At 43.0% G+C, this 15,733-nt stretch overlaps 1 protein-coding gene across 1 annotated transcript in view; it reads right to left on the minus strand.

The window, feature by feature from the left end:
• Window positions 1–15,133, minus strand: part of SH3GL2 (SH3 domain containing GRB2 like 2, endophilin A1) — a 199,942-nt gene extending 184,809 nt beyond the window's left edge. The window contains exon 1 of the mRNA XM_065878739.1: window positions 14,957–15,133. Coding sequence (XP_065734811.1) covers window positions 14,957–15,001 — 45 coding nt within the window. The 5' untranslated portion in view covers window positions 15,002–15,133. The remainder of the gene's footprint in view (window positions 1–14,956) is intronic.
• Window positions 15,134–15,733: the final 600 nt, after the last annotated feature.

Genomic DNA, 15,733 nt, shown 5'->3' on the forward strand with positions numbered 1-15,733 from the left:
ACGAAGAGTAGCCCCTGCTCGCCACAAGCAGAGAGAGCCCGCGCACAGCAACGAAGACCCAACCAGCCCAAAACGAATGAATGAATTAATTTTTTAAAAAAAGAGAAATGAATGAGGGAAAAAAGGAAAAGAAGGATAGAAGGGGAGCGGGGAGGAAACAGGCAGGAGGAATAGTAAATCAACTGTACGTAGTCAAGCCCTGCTTTAAGGACTCTGAACATTTTGTGATGGTTAGGCTCAGCAAAGCCCTGCAGTACAGAAACATGCTTAACCTGGTCTCCAATATTTCTCAGACTTATTTGGTCTTGGTAGGTATCTCTCCCCCTTGTTGTATTAATAGAAGATTCTTTGGACAGCAGTCCCTAAAGCTGAGGAGCTGTTTTAGGGGTTTTGAGTTTTCTAACGGCGATGTCTGTGCCCCTCCTCACATCTATTTCAGACTCCCATGCAGTAGGAACCAAGTGTGACTGATGCACACCCAGGTTTGGGAACCACTGCATCAGTGTAAGTGGCCTTAAACTACCTGCAGAGATGGTAGGCTGGGGTGAGAATCACTACTAAATGAAGCATGAGGCAAAGGGAAAGCATCTTCAGAAGTATAACGAAAAAGTGTAGTAATTTAATGTACAGGAACGGAATTGCACACCTTTTCCCAGTCCACGGGTACTCCATAACCAAGACTTCAGGACTCCAACGGTCCATTCAGGAACAAAAAGAGACTAAAATACTGATACAAATAAGAATCTATCTTGCATGGAGATAGTTTTTAAATCAAGATAATTCACTGAATAGCTTTTAAAGCATATTTTAATAACCTGCTCTAAAAAACTTACAAATCAAATAGACTCACACACCACCTTCCACCAGTAATGCCCAATTATGAGAGAAATGTCCTGCAAAACTCTTCCACTCTTCAGAGAACCACCTAAGAAGGGCACAGACCAGAATGCATAGGTAACAAAGTTCTATCATGCTACATATACCTTAATTCAAAAATCACTCTTTCTCAGGGATATATTTGAACATTCAAGTCTCAAAACACTTAAGAGGACCAAAATCTGAAGTTCTGCAGCAAGTAAAAGCATCCATTTAGTATATGCAGGATTACTATGCTGGAAAACAAATTTCTTGAGGCAGAGTCTTCAACTCCTATTTCTCAACTTACAAACAAATATTGGCTCCAGAAATTTAAAGCGATTCTGCAAAGACTGGAAAAACAAGCTTTAATCCAGAAATGACTTCACAGCCTATTCGTCTTGAGAGCTTGAAGCACTTTTTACTGAAGCCATTAAAGAGTGCCAGGTCCCAGAGAAAGCCGAACTATCCATAAAGGCACACTGGTACCCAACCCGCAGCCACCCTCAGTGCTCGGGTTGATCCCGCCAGACGTGTCCTCTTTGGGAGGAAGCTGAAGGTGGCCGGCCCATCTCATGACTGAGGCTGTGTTTCCTGGTCATGGTTCTTCCATTCTGTTCTATTTTGCTTGGGGTGCAAAGAAGGTATAATTTTTCTATTTATGCCCTAAACTCTGCATTTTCTATCCTCAATAGAAGGAAGCCCACGAGAGGCTGTTAACAGAATTCTGCATTCATGTTCAAAGGCAATCACTTGGAATGTCTCCTATCTTGTTAGAGAGTCTCCACCATGCTTCATTCTTCTTTGCTGGGATGCACTGCCTACGGGCCTTTTGCTGAGAAGCTAAGAAGTGACAGATGCCCAGGAGACTCCTGGAACAGGGGCTGAAGAATGAGGCTGGACAGTATGCACCAAATGACAGAGAGCATCTTGCAGAAGCACTCTTTTATACCATACATGTCCTAGCTACCCTCTTTCCCTTTATGCAAAACAGAGTCAAAGCCATGACACTGTCTTTCCTAAGAATAAGACTAGGGATCTGGAAGAAAAAAACATCACTCAAGAGAAATGGCAGCATAAGTCATTCGCAGTATTCTTATTCATGAGGCCTCTACAGTTCTTGAAGAAAACAGGAAAAGCAGCCACGCATTCAGAAAGAACCCAAGCAGCACAATTTAATTCAGGGCTCTATGGAGGGCGAGGTAGGTGTTCTAATGCTGTTAAGCCGAACGCCTAAAGGAGCAAACCTACATTGACTGACAGTTCTAGAACTTCGCTGGAAATGGGGTTTGCTCGCAATCCCAGAGATGGCTTGCAAGATTCTTCTATTCCTTGTTTTCAATTTAACCTGAGGAAGTGGGGATGGGAATAAGAAGTGAGGATGATGGAGTGGAAAGAAAATTTAGTGATAGATAAAATTTAATTACAAAAGATGAAGAAATGCAGAAACACAGACTGCTCATCCATAAGCCCAACTGACCAGGAAAAACCACTGTTTACATGTTAATTTTTAAAATGATCTTATAGCAAAGTGCCTGACATATAAATGCTCAGTGTATTTTACCTACTACTGTAGCTCTTTACCCTTTATTAGGCCTACTGCATATCTGTTTTATGACCTGTTCTTTTCACTTAGCAATCATCGTGAATACTTCCCTGCACTGATAAATCCTCCCCTATGGACAAAATAGCTATAGATATTCCACGATACAGACATACCACGATTTACCTCCCTATCCCCTATCATTTGACATTTAGGTTCTTTACAACTTTTCACTACAGTAACTACTAAAATGAACAACTGTGTACACAAGTTTTGCAAGCTCATACATTTATTTTCTGTAAATAGAGTCCTAAAAGCAGAGTTACAAGGAAGAAAACTGCTGACATCTACACTCCCACCATCAAACAAGAGCCCACATACTAACCTTTGCTGACTCAGAATGTTATCATGCCTTTAATCCACGCCGATGTAAATAATGAGAAATGTCATATATTGCTGTTTGATTTCCATGATTTTTATATTTGTATCCTGGCCACTTGCTAGTCCTTTCCTATAACGTCAGCCCTCTGTAACCCCAGATGCGGAACCTGAAGACACAGAGGGCCAACTGTACTGCACCATTTCATATAAAAGGGACTTGAGCAACCATGGATTCTGGTATCCGCGGAGGTCCTGGAACCAATCCCCTGTGGATAACAAGGGAAAGCTGAATTGCCTTTCCATATTCTTTTCTAATTTTTCTATTAAGACGTTCATCTTTATCTTACTGACTACTAAACCCTTTCAGATATTTCTTAGTCTGACATTTAAGGCTGGAATAGGACGCGTAGTTGAGAATTATTGGCAGTTATCAGCTCTGAAACTAGCCAGTCTGGACGAAAATCCTAACTCTGCCACCAAAGCTGCGTAATCTTGGGCAATTTACTTAACCACTCTGTGCTTCAGTTTCCTCATCTGTGAAATGGGGATAATAATGCCCTTATGGGGTTGGTTTGGGTAATTAATGAGTTAACAACCATGCTAGCCATTTTTATAATTAAGGAAGTTTATTTTAAATTTACAAATTTACAATTTTATAAGAGCATGTTTTAATTCAACTTCTAAATTAACTCAAAATATGTGATGTATCTTTAAGCAGAAATAAAGTAAAAAATACATACACAGGGCTTCCCTGGTGGCGCAGTGGTTGAGAGCCCGCCTGCCGAGGCAGGGGCCACGGGTTCGTGCCCCGGTCCGGGAAGATCCCACATGCCACGGAGCAGCTGGGCCCGTGAGCCATGGCCGCTGAGCCTGCGCGTCCGGAGCCTGTGCTCCACAACGGGAGAGGCCACAACAGTGAGAGGCCCGCGTACCGCAAAAAAAACAAACAAAAAAAATACATATACAAGATAACCCCTTTTAAACATACATAAATATGGATAAATAGAAGAGAAACAGGAAGGATGTATTCATTCAACAAATGTCTACTGAATACCCACTAAGGAACAGGCATTAGGGAAACAATGAAGAGCAAAACAGAGTCCCTTTCTTTATACCCACACTGGGGGGTACCAACAGGGAAATAAACCAACAAGCAGTGCAGTGGGCCAAGCCCCATACTTAAGAGAAGCACTATGGGCAGTTTTCATTGCACATGGAATGGCATTTAACCCATACCAAATGAGGGAAGGGTACCTAAGAAATTATCAGGCTGAGACCTGAAAGAGAAGCAGTGATTAGTCAAGTATAAAGTGGAAGAGAGGGAAGGGGAATTTCCACAAAGAGGCCAGTATGGTGCAAAGGCCCAAAAGCAGGTAAGTGTGTGCAGTATGGGGTAAAAGATAATCTCACACTTACACAGCTGTGAGAGATGAGACTAAGTAGGTAAAAAGCGTCCGACCACACTCCAAACTCTCTCATGGGACTGACAAGGGCTTTATATTGGGAGCCATAAGGACCACTGATGAGTTTTAAGCAGAGGAGCAATGTTAGATTTGCTCTTTAGAAAGATGATTATAGCTCCACTCAGATATGAATCAGAGGCGAACAAGAGCAGAAGCATGAACGTCAGAACCTACACGCACGTCCAAGTCCATCTTGCCTCGGCTGTGGAACTTAGGGACTGGGGGTTGTGGGGGTGGAGATGAAATCAAGTGACTAGTGACTTGTCCGGGGTCTCACAGGCCCTCAGAATGGGAAAACCAGGGGGATGTCAGAGGTCTCTGAGTTTCTAATCCCAGGTTCCTACTGCTCATGTTTTACACTATCCTAATGACGGACAGGCTTTTACCACATTTTACAGGATGTCAAGAGCTTCTCCTGAAGCACGCCTGGGGCACCCTTCTGAACATTAAGCACGGAACAGATGACTCAGTGCTGCTCTAAACAAATGACCTTGGCTTTTATGATACATAATCAAATTACATCATGGGCAGAAAATTCCCTGACAGAGAAGAGCCGACCATTTACACAGTGAAACTGTGGGAGGCGGCAAGTTTTGAACAACACAGTTGGTGCAGACTTGTATCCTCAATTACACTGATTCCCTCAACGAAGATATCATTTGCGCTAGTCTTCTTACAATCGTTCTGATTTAGTGAGAGGGGAAAAGGCTTCAGTGTATTGGTAGGGCATTTACTGCTTGTCTAACATTTGTTAATCTCCTGTTTGAACAAAAGCAGAATAAACTTCAAGCTCACAGATTTACTCAAGCAAGAATATGTAGGACTTGACTCTCTTTTTTGTATGATAATTTCCTATACCTCTATTTATGATAAGTGATAGTGGTTTTTCCATTTATCAAAGGATAACGATTCCTTGTTAAAGTCAGTAAATTAAAGATGAATGCAGATGTCCAAAGGTCATGAAGATAAAGCTGAATGCCAAATATGGGAAACAGTCAAATTACTCCACCATAATCATATGGAAAGAGCCTACAGAAATCAAAAGAGCCTACAGAAATTCACTTGAATCATTCACGGCAGAAACCAGCAGACACAGTGACATAAGACAGCAATAATTTAAATGTTATAAAAGGCAAGCCAATACACATCACATGATATCAGCATAACTCATTGCCTCATAAAAGCAGAGTAACAGTAATCAAATTTAGACAAATGCATTGCTATAGAGATTTTATGATAAACTTTCTGTTTAGGACACATCCTTTCACATAAGGTGGTTATGGTGAAAATGGATCAAAATGATTTAAGTGTGCATATCTTGAGACATAGAAAGTAGCTGAAAGAGCTTGTAAAAATGAATTAAATGCACCTTAATGATCACAAAATCCTTGCTGAACAATTTAAATTGTGTAAACAATGATAAGCTTTCCAAGCTTCTGTTGGAGCTAAGAAAAAGGAGTTTTCCATGTCTATATCAAAAAAATTTAGAAAAGAGATGGATGATGAGCATTATAAGTATCTCTTTGGAAATTCTGGATTGGGTTTAAGGTAAAGGTAATGGGCAAGAAAAGCAGAAAACCTAAAGATTCTGGATCTGTGAGCTTCAAAGGGACCAAAGTCACACAGAGAGTAGTGGATGAGATGGACAGAAAAGAGCTTAATGAAAAACAATTTTGTTAAACTTAATTAGGAAGTGGAATAGGAGACAGCACTCAAGTGAAAAGCTGAGTGTAAAGAAGCAGAATAGAATCTCTGGGTAACAAGATATTAACTTGCGTGAGTAAAATCTTGGTAACAGTAATGAAGAGAACATCTCCAGAAAGCACTTCACTCAGTCAGTCTACAAACATGACGGAGGACAGCCACGGCCAAGGGTTTGGGTTTGCAGGTCCCTATTGCCCAGAAGTAGCCACTTAAGCAGTTTAATGAATACTATAAACATGGCCAACATTCATGCAACATAAAGAAGCACTCCAGGGTCACTTCAGTGAGCAGTAAATGCAGGGAATGACAAGGGTGAAAGCTGTACTCATTCTGTAATCAATTCCTACGGGATACATCACCTTTAGGTTACTTCACTCAGAAACAGAACATTGTCTGACTAGTCTCTCCCTGGCCAAGCTGTCAAATGACACCAAGCCCGCACAGGACATCTCAGGGTGCAAGACCTCATCCTTTCCAAAAGAGGTCTGGCACTGTCCACCAGCTACACCTAGAAAACCACTCAGGGCTTTGGATCCAGGAATCATGTCAAAGAACGTGAAGCTAACACATCACTCACAAACAACACAACGTGTGCCACAGTCATCTGGAACCCTCGACAACTACTTAATGAACAACTTCAAATTACCATGTAGCTGTCTAATGTGCCCATACAAGATAAGGGCATTTCACTGTACCTGTGGTGGCATCAGCCTTCCACAAGCACAGAAACAGATGTGGGATGAACAGTCAACAACTCTGCTCTCACTGGTAAAGATCCCTGATGCCTTGTTGGAAACTAACAATTCAAAAAACTGTTCAATGTTCCACATCCTCCCCATTCCAAGGTTAATGAAGCTGTCACTGCACTAGCAGCCTACCAAGCTAAGAGGATGCTCAGAAAGTAATTAACAGCTTCACTGTTTAAAACTGATCAGGGACTACAAAAAGAAACTTGTGTTTCACCAGAGAAAAATCCCAAACAAACTAACCATGGGGAAAAAACTGTAAAATATAACATGTATTAGAAGAGGCGTATGTAACATTGAACCTTATGTAATAAGATTGACAGCAAATGAGACAAATTCTATGTGTGAGTGTTTACGTTGTATGTATATGTGTGTGTATACATATACACACATAAGCACCCATACAAATGAATGTGTTATAGACACAAGGCATCGCAAAGGCTTCTAGATTTTTACCAACACCCACTTCTATATTCTGGGTACACTCGATAGACCACAGTTCCCAGCCTCCTCCCTTCTTCCCTTGCATTTAGGTATTCCATGGCTTGGCCAGGTTACAAGTTCCAGCAAACTGAACCTAAACATAACTGATTGTTCTTTCTGTTAGTTTTCTGTTGTCGCATTACCACAAACTTAGCTTAAAACAACAGCCATTTATTTCGCTCAGACTTCTACAGGTCATAAGCCTGAGCCAGCTCACCTGGGTCTCTGCTCAGTCTCACGAGGCCACAGGGTGTCACCTAGACTGGGCTCCTATCTGCTGACTCCGGGGAAGAAATCTCTTCTATTCACATGGTTGGCAAAATCCAGTTCTTAAAAGCTGTGGCCTTAGAAGGTCCCTGTTTCCTTGCAGGTTGCCATCCAAGAACTGCTCTCTGCTCCTAGAGGTTAAGTACACTCCTTGTCACATGGCCCCTTCATCTTTGAACAGCAACAGCATGTCCAGTCCTCTCTGACCTCCCTTTCTGCTACCAGCCAGAAAAAAATGCTCTTCTTTTAAAGGGCTCATGTGATTAGATTAAGCCCAACCGTATAATCTCCCTTTTGCCATATAAAGTAATAATCTCAGGAGAGACATCTTTTCATAGTGACAGGCTGACCCACACTCAAAGGGGATGGGACCACACAAGAGGGAGGGTCACTGAAGGTCTTAATGTCCTGCCAACCACATTCCTCTTCCAGGCCTGGCCCGTGAAAATCTCCCATGCTTGATCCAACACACTCTTTCCCTTTGGCGATCTTGAAAACCATGTGTTAAAGATGGCGGAACCCTAGTCATCCTGGATCCCTGAAGCAAATAACAGGAAATAAGAATGGAAAGAAGTTTGAGCAACAAAGATCCCTTAAGACCCCTTGGTTAAACCAAAGCATTAGGACTTCGTGCAAAGTTCAGATTAACAAAACCAAATGTCCTGGTTGAAAATGAGATCTAAAAAAGGTCAAACGGATCCAGTGGGGAACAAAAAGATTCCATTGTGGTAACTGGAACGACAAGAATAAAACATATCAGAAGTCTTCTAAGTTTTTGAAGAAATGTTATTGGTCAAATCAGCCATGAGCCATGAGTAGTTAAAAGCCTGTGACGTAAAGTGACCCCCAAATTTACATAAACAGGAAGCCACCTAAAGAAGCTCTGCAGCTCCCAGAGGCCACACTCCTTGTCACTCTCTTTAGACTTAGCCAAATAAAAGAAAGAACAAAAGAGTTCTTTCCAGATTGCAGAAACAGGGTAAAACCAGGGAACTTCCTCTACTGTAGGGGCGAGGGACTTCACCTTACTCAGCAGATGGCATCACTGTTATGGACCATAAATGCCATGATTCCCATTCTTTCTTTTCCCAAGTGGGAGTGTTCACTGTGGATGATCTTTCCTGTACACTAAAAAGCAAAGGCAACCTATCCGGACGTGGCTAACAAGAACTGCACCTTGATACTGAGATACTGCTTAAGCTGCTCCAATTAAGATCTATTTGTAAATTCAGTTTGAATTATAAGAAAGATACTTCTGTTTCTTTCAGATATCACAAGTCAGAAGAGGCTAGAAAATAATCTGAGCAAACCTCCTAGGTGCTGAGTGGTTCTAGAGAATGACAGATAGCTTCTCCACAGTCATATACCATATATGATTTGACCCAGGGCTAGAGGAGAAAGGTGAGAGCAAAGCAAGGAGGCCATCATATTCTGAATTTAGAAGTTGTACTAAATGTAAAATCTTCATAAATAGTAATTTCCTGAAGCATCAGACTCAGCTGAAGTTTCAATATCGTTTGAAAATATTTCGTTGATAGTCTGCAAGAATACTTGACAGGGTCTCACAACATGACGTTTTAATAGGTACAGCTATACGCAGCTCTCTTCTTAGTCTTTATTATCCATTATAGACCATATAAATCACTCAAACATTTTGGCTCCAAACTGGTTAGGGAAATAAAGAAAATCTAAAGCAAGAAAAAGCGCGCGAGAGAGAAAGGCTGTAAAGTTTTAAAAACTTCATATTTTGTTTCCTGCTCCCTCAACATCCCCTCACACTCAAGCTGTGAGCACCCCACCCAGGTGACTAAGTGCACCCGTGTGATAAGGTAGGCCACACCACAAGGTTTGTTTTTCTGCCTGCCCCTGATCGTGACCTAGTAACATTCTCCTGCACCAAGGAAATGCCCTCATCCCTTTTCTTGCGTACTCCACCCTGACCTTCCATAAAGGTGCTTGTCCACGGGGCTTCGTCCTCTCTCTTGGCTCCGCGCCTGCTTGGTTGAGCCCACTTTCCTGGCCCTCCTCCCCGTGACCTCTCTGTGTGCAGTGACTCTGTCTCTCTAGGACCTGTGAGTATAATAAACTTTGTTTTCCTAAACCTCTGTGTTCCCCACTTGTGGCCACACCCGACTGGTCATCACATAAAAGAACACAAAGAAGGGTACTAAGGATTAAAAGAACAGAAAGGGGGAAAAAGGAAAGCCAAGGAAATCCTTTAATTTCCTAACCCCCAGAATCTTGCCCATCCAGCCTTAACTTCTGAAGGACCGCTCATCCCTAAGAAAGCCCCACCACTTTAAACCCTGGAGCTGTTCTTCAACTCACACAATTCTCATTATTCACTTACCTGTGGCCTTACCCTTCTTGCTCACCTCCTCAAACCACCCACTGTATGGAAAGCCCAGGGCTCCTGACGCCCTTATGCAGCCAGGCTCAGCAGAGTGGAATCTGCTCTGTCAGCTTAAGCATCCCAGTGTTAAGCCCTCCTTCCACAATGACATTTCTTCCCAAAACAGTCACCATTTTCCCCAACCAAGCCTTGCCATTTTCAAGGGTATTTCCAGTTAATATGGGAGGTACTTTAAATGTTCCAAGTAGACTGGCACCAAAATTCATATAAACTCAATTTAAAGCATTAAAGAATCCCTGTGAGGGGAGAGCCCTTGCAAAAATATAACCGTGCCCACGAAAAAAACTTCAATCAAGAAGAATCTCAGTCTCAAGGGAAATGATTCTCAGTCACCACTTTCAGTTTAAACACCCCACAGGTCCATTTGCCAAGTGTATCAGGAGGTTATTATATAAATTATCACAAACATCCCATTCAATTCTGACACCTTTGGAAACTTTTTTTTTTTTTAATATTTGCTTGCCCCTAAAATTCATTCAGAGAAGGCTGCATTCTGAGCAGACATTGTAAAGCCCAGTTAAGAATGGAGGGAGTCGGGCTTCCCTGGTGGCGCAGTGGTTGAGAGTCCGCCTACCAATGCAGGGGACACGGGTTCGTGCCCCGGTCCGGGAAGATCCCACATACCGCGGAGCGGCTGGGCCTGTGAACTGTGGCCGCTGAGCCTGCGCGTCCAGAGCCTGTGCTCCGCAACGGGAGAAGCCACAACAGTGAGAGGCCCGCGTACCGAAATAAATAAATAAATAAATAAAAAGAATGGAGGGACTGATCACTATTATAAGGACCACCTCATTCTCTCCTGATGACATGATCAACTTCTTATAATGTATTTTTACTTTGTTGAGAAGAGAGGCAAGGATTAGGAATTCCTTTAAACATCTGGTGATAGGCTAAGGACACTCTCCCACAGAAAACTAAACATATAAAATGTGGCATAATTCTAGCAAATAAATAGGCCCTCTGCAGTCTATTATGGACCCCAGGCTAAGAACCTGCAGGGATAGAGGTAAGTCATACTTAAGATTGTGAAGGCAGCAGAGATTTTACTGGTTAGAGCAGGCAATTAAGGAACTGAGAACCTCACTCAGAGTCATAACTAATTATATATTTAATTAAATACCTCAACCAGTTTTAAGTCTCACCGAATCAACAAATGCATAAACAGATTCACGTAACATTCTCCAGAGCAAAACATCTATACAAAACACAGCATTTTAAATGTGAGGAAAGCATGAAGAAATTAGTTAAAACAGAAAAGCGTAAAATACCGATGTAATTAAATGTTTCCAGTTGAAGAATCTGAGTGTGACAATAATTACATACCAGACTATATCATAATTCACACAGGCTAACCAAATATGTTTTATCCTTTAAAAAAAATCAGAAGGTATAGTCTATAATAGGTATATAGCCTAACCAAACTCATTGAAAAGAAGAAAGCATTTTTCATTTTATGCAATAAAAAGTTGTTATTTACAGACTGAGTTTTCCCTTTACATTGAATCGAACACAATGTTTAGAAGAACACTGTGGTGAATGCTTTTAGGAAAATAAGGATTGTTACAGGCTGATTAGCCCCCCCTCCAAATTCGTATGCCAAAGTCCTATCCTCCAGTACCTCAGAATGTGACCTTATTTAGAAATGGGGTCACGCAGATATAGTTACTTAAGATGAGGCCATACTCATCAAGTATGTTGGGCCCCCAATCTGCCCTTGTCCTGGTGTCCATACAAAAGCGGGAAATTTGGACACAGACAGACAGGGAAAACACCATGTGAACATGAAGGCAGATATCGGGGTGATGTGTCCACAAACCAAGAAAGGCCAAAGATTGCCAACAAAGCACGAGAAGCTACGAAAGAGGCCTGGAACAGATCCTTGCCTAGTACCTTCAGCGGAAGCATAGCCCTACCAACACCTTGTCTCCAGAAGTGTGAGACAATAAATTCATGTTGTTTAAGGCACTCAGTTTGTGATACTTTGTTGCAATTCTACCAAACTAATACAGGGACCTAACAAATTATACTCTGAAGAACCTTTCACTCTACAGCAAGGTGTGTCCATATTAAATGCTTGATAAAGTTTTTTTAAAAAGTATAGATTTTGTAAGAACAGCTTGTTAACTGGAACCGGAGAGCTATTTTTACCTAATCTGCTGCTGGTTTAAACCAACAAATGAAAAAAAATGGCATTACTCTTGCTAAAATGAAATCTCAATATACATGAAACTCACCTAAGTAGAATAATGCATGCTCATTTGCACTATTTTATAGTTTAAAAAACTGTATCTTATTTATTCTAATTGCATGGTAAATTACATCTTTATGAGCAATTAAGTAATAAATTATATTCAAGTAAAAAAGATGATCAATTTTTGCTATTTTAACATGTTCTCAAGCTTGAAGGATTTTCCCCTTTAATAAAATTTATTTGGCAAAGGCATTTTTTAACCTCCAAAGAGCAGAGATGTTGAAAATAATTGTCAGCAACAAGGCAGAAATAATCACTTCCAAACCAAGAGAACAGTGGTGACACATCTAATTGAGAGATTTCCAATCAGTGGGTAAACACTGAAAATAAACTGCTTTATTAATACAAATATCATCCCTCACAGACATAAGCAAAACACTGAATTTCACAGAGACAAGAGAAATGTTCCTGAAGCAGAGCCTTCCACTTATAAACATAGTGTACCTAATCTAGCATATCCATTCTCAAAAAGGAGTAATTCTAGGTCTAAAGTTTCCTCTGTAGATAAGATCAAGTTCATGGAACTGTATGGGGGAAAATGGCTTAAAAAGTAGGACATGGCTATTTCCCCTAATATCTTTGTCACATGCAAACATTAGCGCTGGCTTTACACGCCCTTGAAAATGCCCACACATGCACAGGGAGAATAACATTTGCCTTGGGCTTTCTAAGATTGTGCTACATTAAGTTATGGATAAGGGATTGCGCGTCACTTCCCCTTTAAAATGAAAGGCTTTTCAGTAAAAAACTGAAAATGACACAGTGATTCTGCATCTGGATTCAGTGTGATAAATACTAATCTCATCTCATCACAAGTAGACCTCCTCCAAGGCTCTGAGAAGTTCTTTCATACCACAATTCAAGTTGTTATTCTGAACTTCAAAGTTGCATGTAACTTCACAATTTAGCTAAAATGGAGTGGTTGGATTAATTTTTTAAGGTAGCAAAGCTAGAAATTCCAGCTTCTATAATTTCCTCATGTCTCATTATTACTAATATAAAGGACAGTATTTTACACTAAAAAAATTATTTTTAATGTTAATACCATTTATTGAACATTTTTAAATGTGTGTTCTAAAAACTCATTTATCTTTACATCAATTTTAAGAAATGGTTATTATGCTCATTCTAGCAAGGTGAGATTCAAAAGTTAAATAACTTGCTCAAGATCATAGACAGCAGAGATGGGTCAATCCTTAGCCTTTCCCACTCCAAAGCCAAGGTTCCCAATTGCCTTGTAGGACACCAGGGTTTGCAAAGGAAGTCTTCAGAATCAAAGTGGAAAAAGGATGTGGTGTTAGTCAATTTGGTGCTGGGGATGGGGCGATGCTTTATAGAAGTGACAAGTACCAGAAATAAAAAAGGTTAGTGACATCAAAGAAATCCTGCCTGACAATTTCTGGATAGCACATATGCTGCTTCTGTAAACCTGAAGGAATGTGAAGTATAAAGTTATTAGAGGCCTTCCAAATTACACCAACAATGCACTTATACTTACAAATATTTCTTCTGGCAGAGAAGTCTCAGAAAGATCCAAGGTGAAAAGCAAAAATACATTAATGGGTATTTTTACCGAAATAGTCTTAGTTTTTCTCCATTTCCCAAGTTGACAAATATAACTGATTCTATAAAGGCAGGTCTGTGGTGATAGAGATGGCACGTGGGCACACGGGATGAACTTCATGCTGCATCTCTAACCCTAACTTAACCAAAATTCTGTAAAACGTAAACCTCACCTTCTCTGGAGGTGGTTTATAATAGGACTTATTGTAGTAGCCTGGGAAAAACCTCACTACCTCTGAGAAATTATGAGAAAGCTCAGCATTAATTATGGGCAAATCTATGAAAAAAATATTTAAGGCTAAATTAGGTGAAATATTTAAAGAAGTCAACAAAGTCCTTGGCTTAAGACCTCTTATTTTAAACTAGAACTGTTTCAGAAGGGTAAAAAAAAGGAACCATACTCATTATATAAGAAATAGGTCACATTATAAGTATTCACTTATTTTTCCCTATGTAAATTTCTTCAACCCAGCCCAGCAAGATTTAAATTATTAAAATCTGAATTAAAGAAGTTTTATTATAATCACAGCTTATTAACCCCATAAAGATGGGCACATCCAAGATGTAAAAGGTTCACTAAAAATAATACTTTGAAATACATGATGAGTCGGTAATGTTAAGGCTGCAAAACCCATGGGAAATTTTTAAAGGCATGCAGACTGCCGGTCGAGCCTTGGCCTCAGAGGAGTTTCACGACCGAGTTCTCCAAAGAAAAGTTAACGCATGAGCTTCCCAGAAGAAAGCCCCATCCTCCCATTCCTAGGGAGCCTACGGATGCCTTGGAAGGCGGAATTCGGAGACCACAGGGGAAGAGCGCAGACCGCTGGCATCTCCGCAGCCACCCCCAGGGCGCGCCACCTCCCCTGCCAACACATCCCGGGACAGCCGGTCGCACCGACACCGCAAGGTCACCAGGGAAAAGGCGACTTTACATAATCTCCCACCGCGCCGCCCGGGCACCTGCGCGCCGAGGCGAGGCTGCCCCGGGGCCCCCTCCCTGTCGCGCCCGCGCTGGGCGATACGGGGGCGACACTCGGAGCGACTAGGCTGGACGCCTGGGACCCGTGGATGCCCGCAGCGCCGCCCTGAGCCGGGGGTGCGGGACGCAAGGCGGGCTCCCAGCCCCGGGATGCCCGGGCCGCCGCCGCGGCGGTCTGGGCGAGCAATGCGGGGAGCGGCCGGGCCCGGCTCGCTGCTGGCCGTAATCCCCACGCTCCCTGCCCGCTGCCGGCGTCCAGCGCGCCCTCCGCTCCCGGGACCGCCCCGCGGCGCACCTGTCACGCGCCTTACCTGAGTGGCTTTGTGGAACTGCTTCTTGAGCCCGGCCACCGACATGGCGCAGGAGGACCCGCGGGACTGCTGCGGTGCGGGGAGCGGGCGGCGGCGGAGCCAGGAGGGAGGACCGAGCGGTGCGGCGCGCTGGCCGAGCCGCAGCTCGTCGTGCAGCCTCCGGGGCAGTGGGCGCGGGGGCGCGGAGAGGCGCGGGACGCGGGCTCGTGCGGAGAGACACCCTGACGTCAGGGGCGAGCGATACGCACTCTTAAAGGGGACGCGGGAAGCCCCGCCCCGGGCGCGGGGTTGGTGCGGCAGGTGCCGGGGCACGCGCTACCTGGGCACCGGCACCTGGCGCCGCCGCACCCGTGGGTCGGCTGCCTGCTTAAGAGGACCAAGGGGGTCCTCCCGCCCCGGGAGTGTCCTCCTGCCCCCGCGGGCTGCGGCCCGGTGGCTGCAGGTTGGCAGCCCAGGCACCGGCACGACTCAGGTGACTTGCTCGGCTTCCAGGTAGCCTCAGAGGCGCTGCCTAAGCCAGCCCGCCTGCCCTTTGAGCCTGGCCTCTTCGCAGCCTGGAAAGGAGGAGTGGCATTCTCTCTCGGGTAATGAATAAGTTATTGCTCCTTGCTCGCTTGGGCACAGAAACAGTTCTCTGTCCTGGTTTCACTATCCCTTAAGCCTACATAACGTTAGGGAAAGCCACCAATGCTGGGTTTGGGGTTTTTTTTTTCGATGTGATACAATGTAATGACTTAAAAAGAAGACGAAAAAAAATTAAACTATAAAGCTGGTCAG

This window comes from Phocoena phocoena, chromosome 6 (genome assembly GCF_963924675.1).
Source record: "Phocoena phocoena chromosome 6, mPhoPho1.1, whole genome shotgun sequence".
Classification (NCBI taxonomy): Eukaryota; Metazoa; Chordata; class Mammalia; order Artiodactyla; family Phocoenidae; genus Phocoena; species Phocoena phocoena.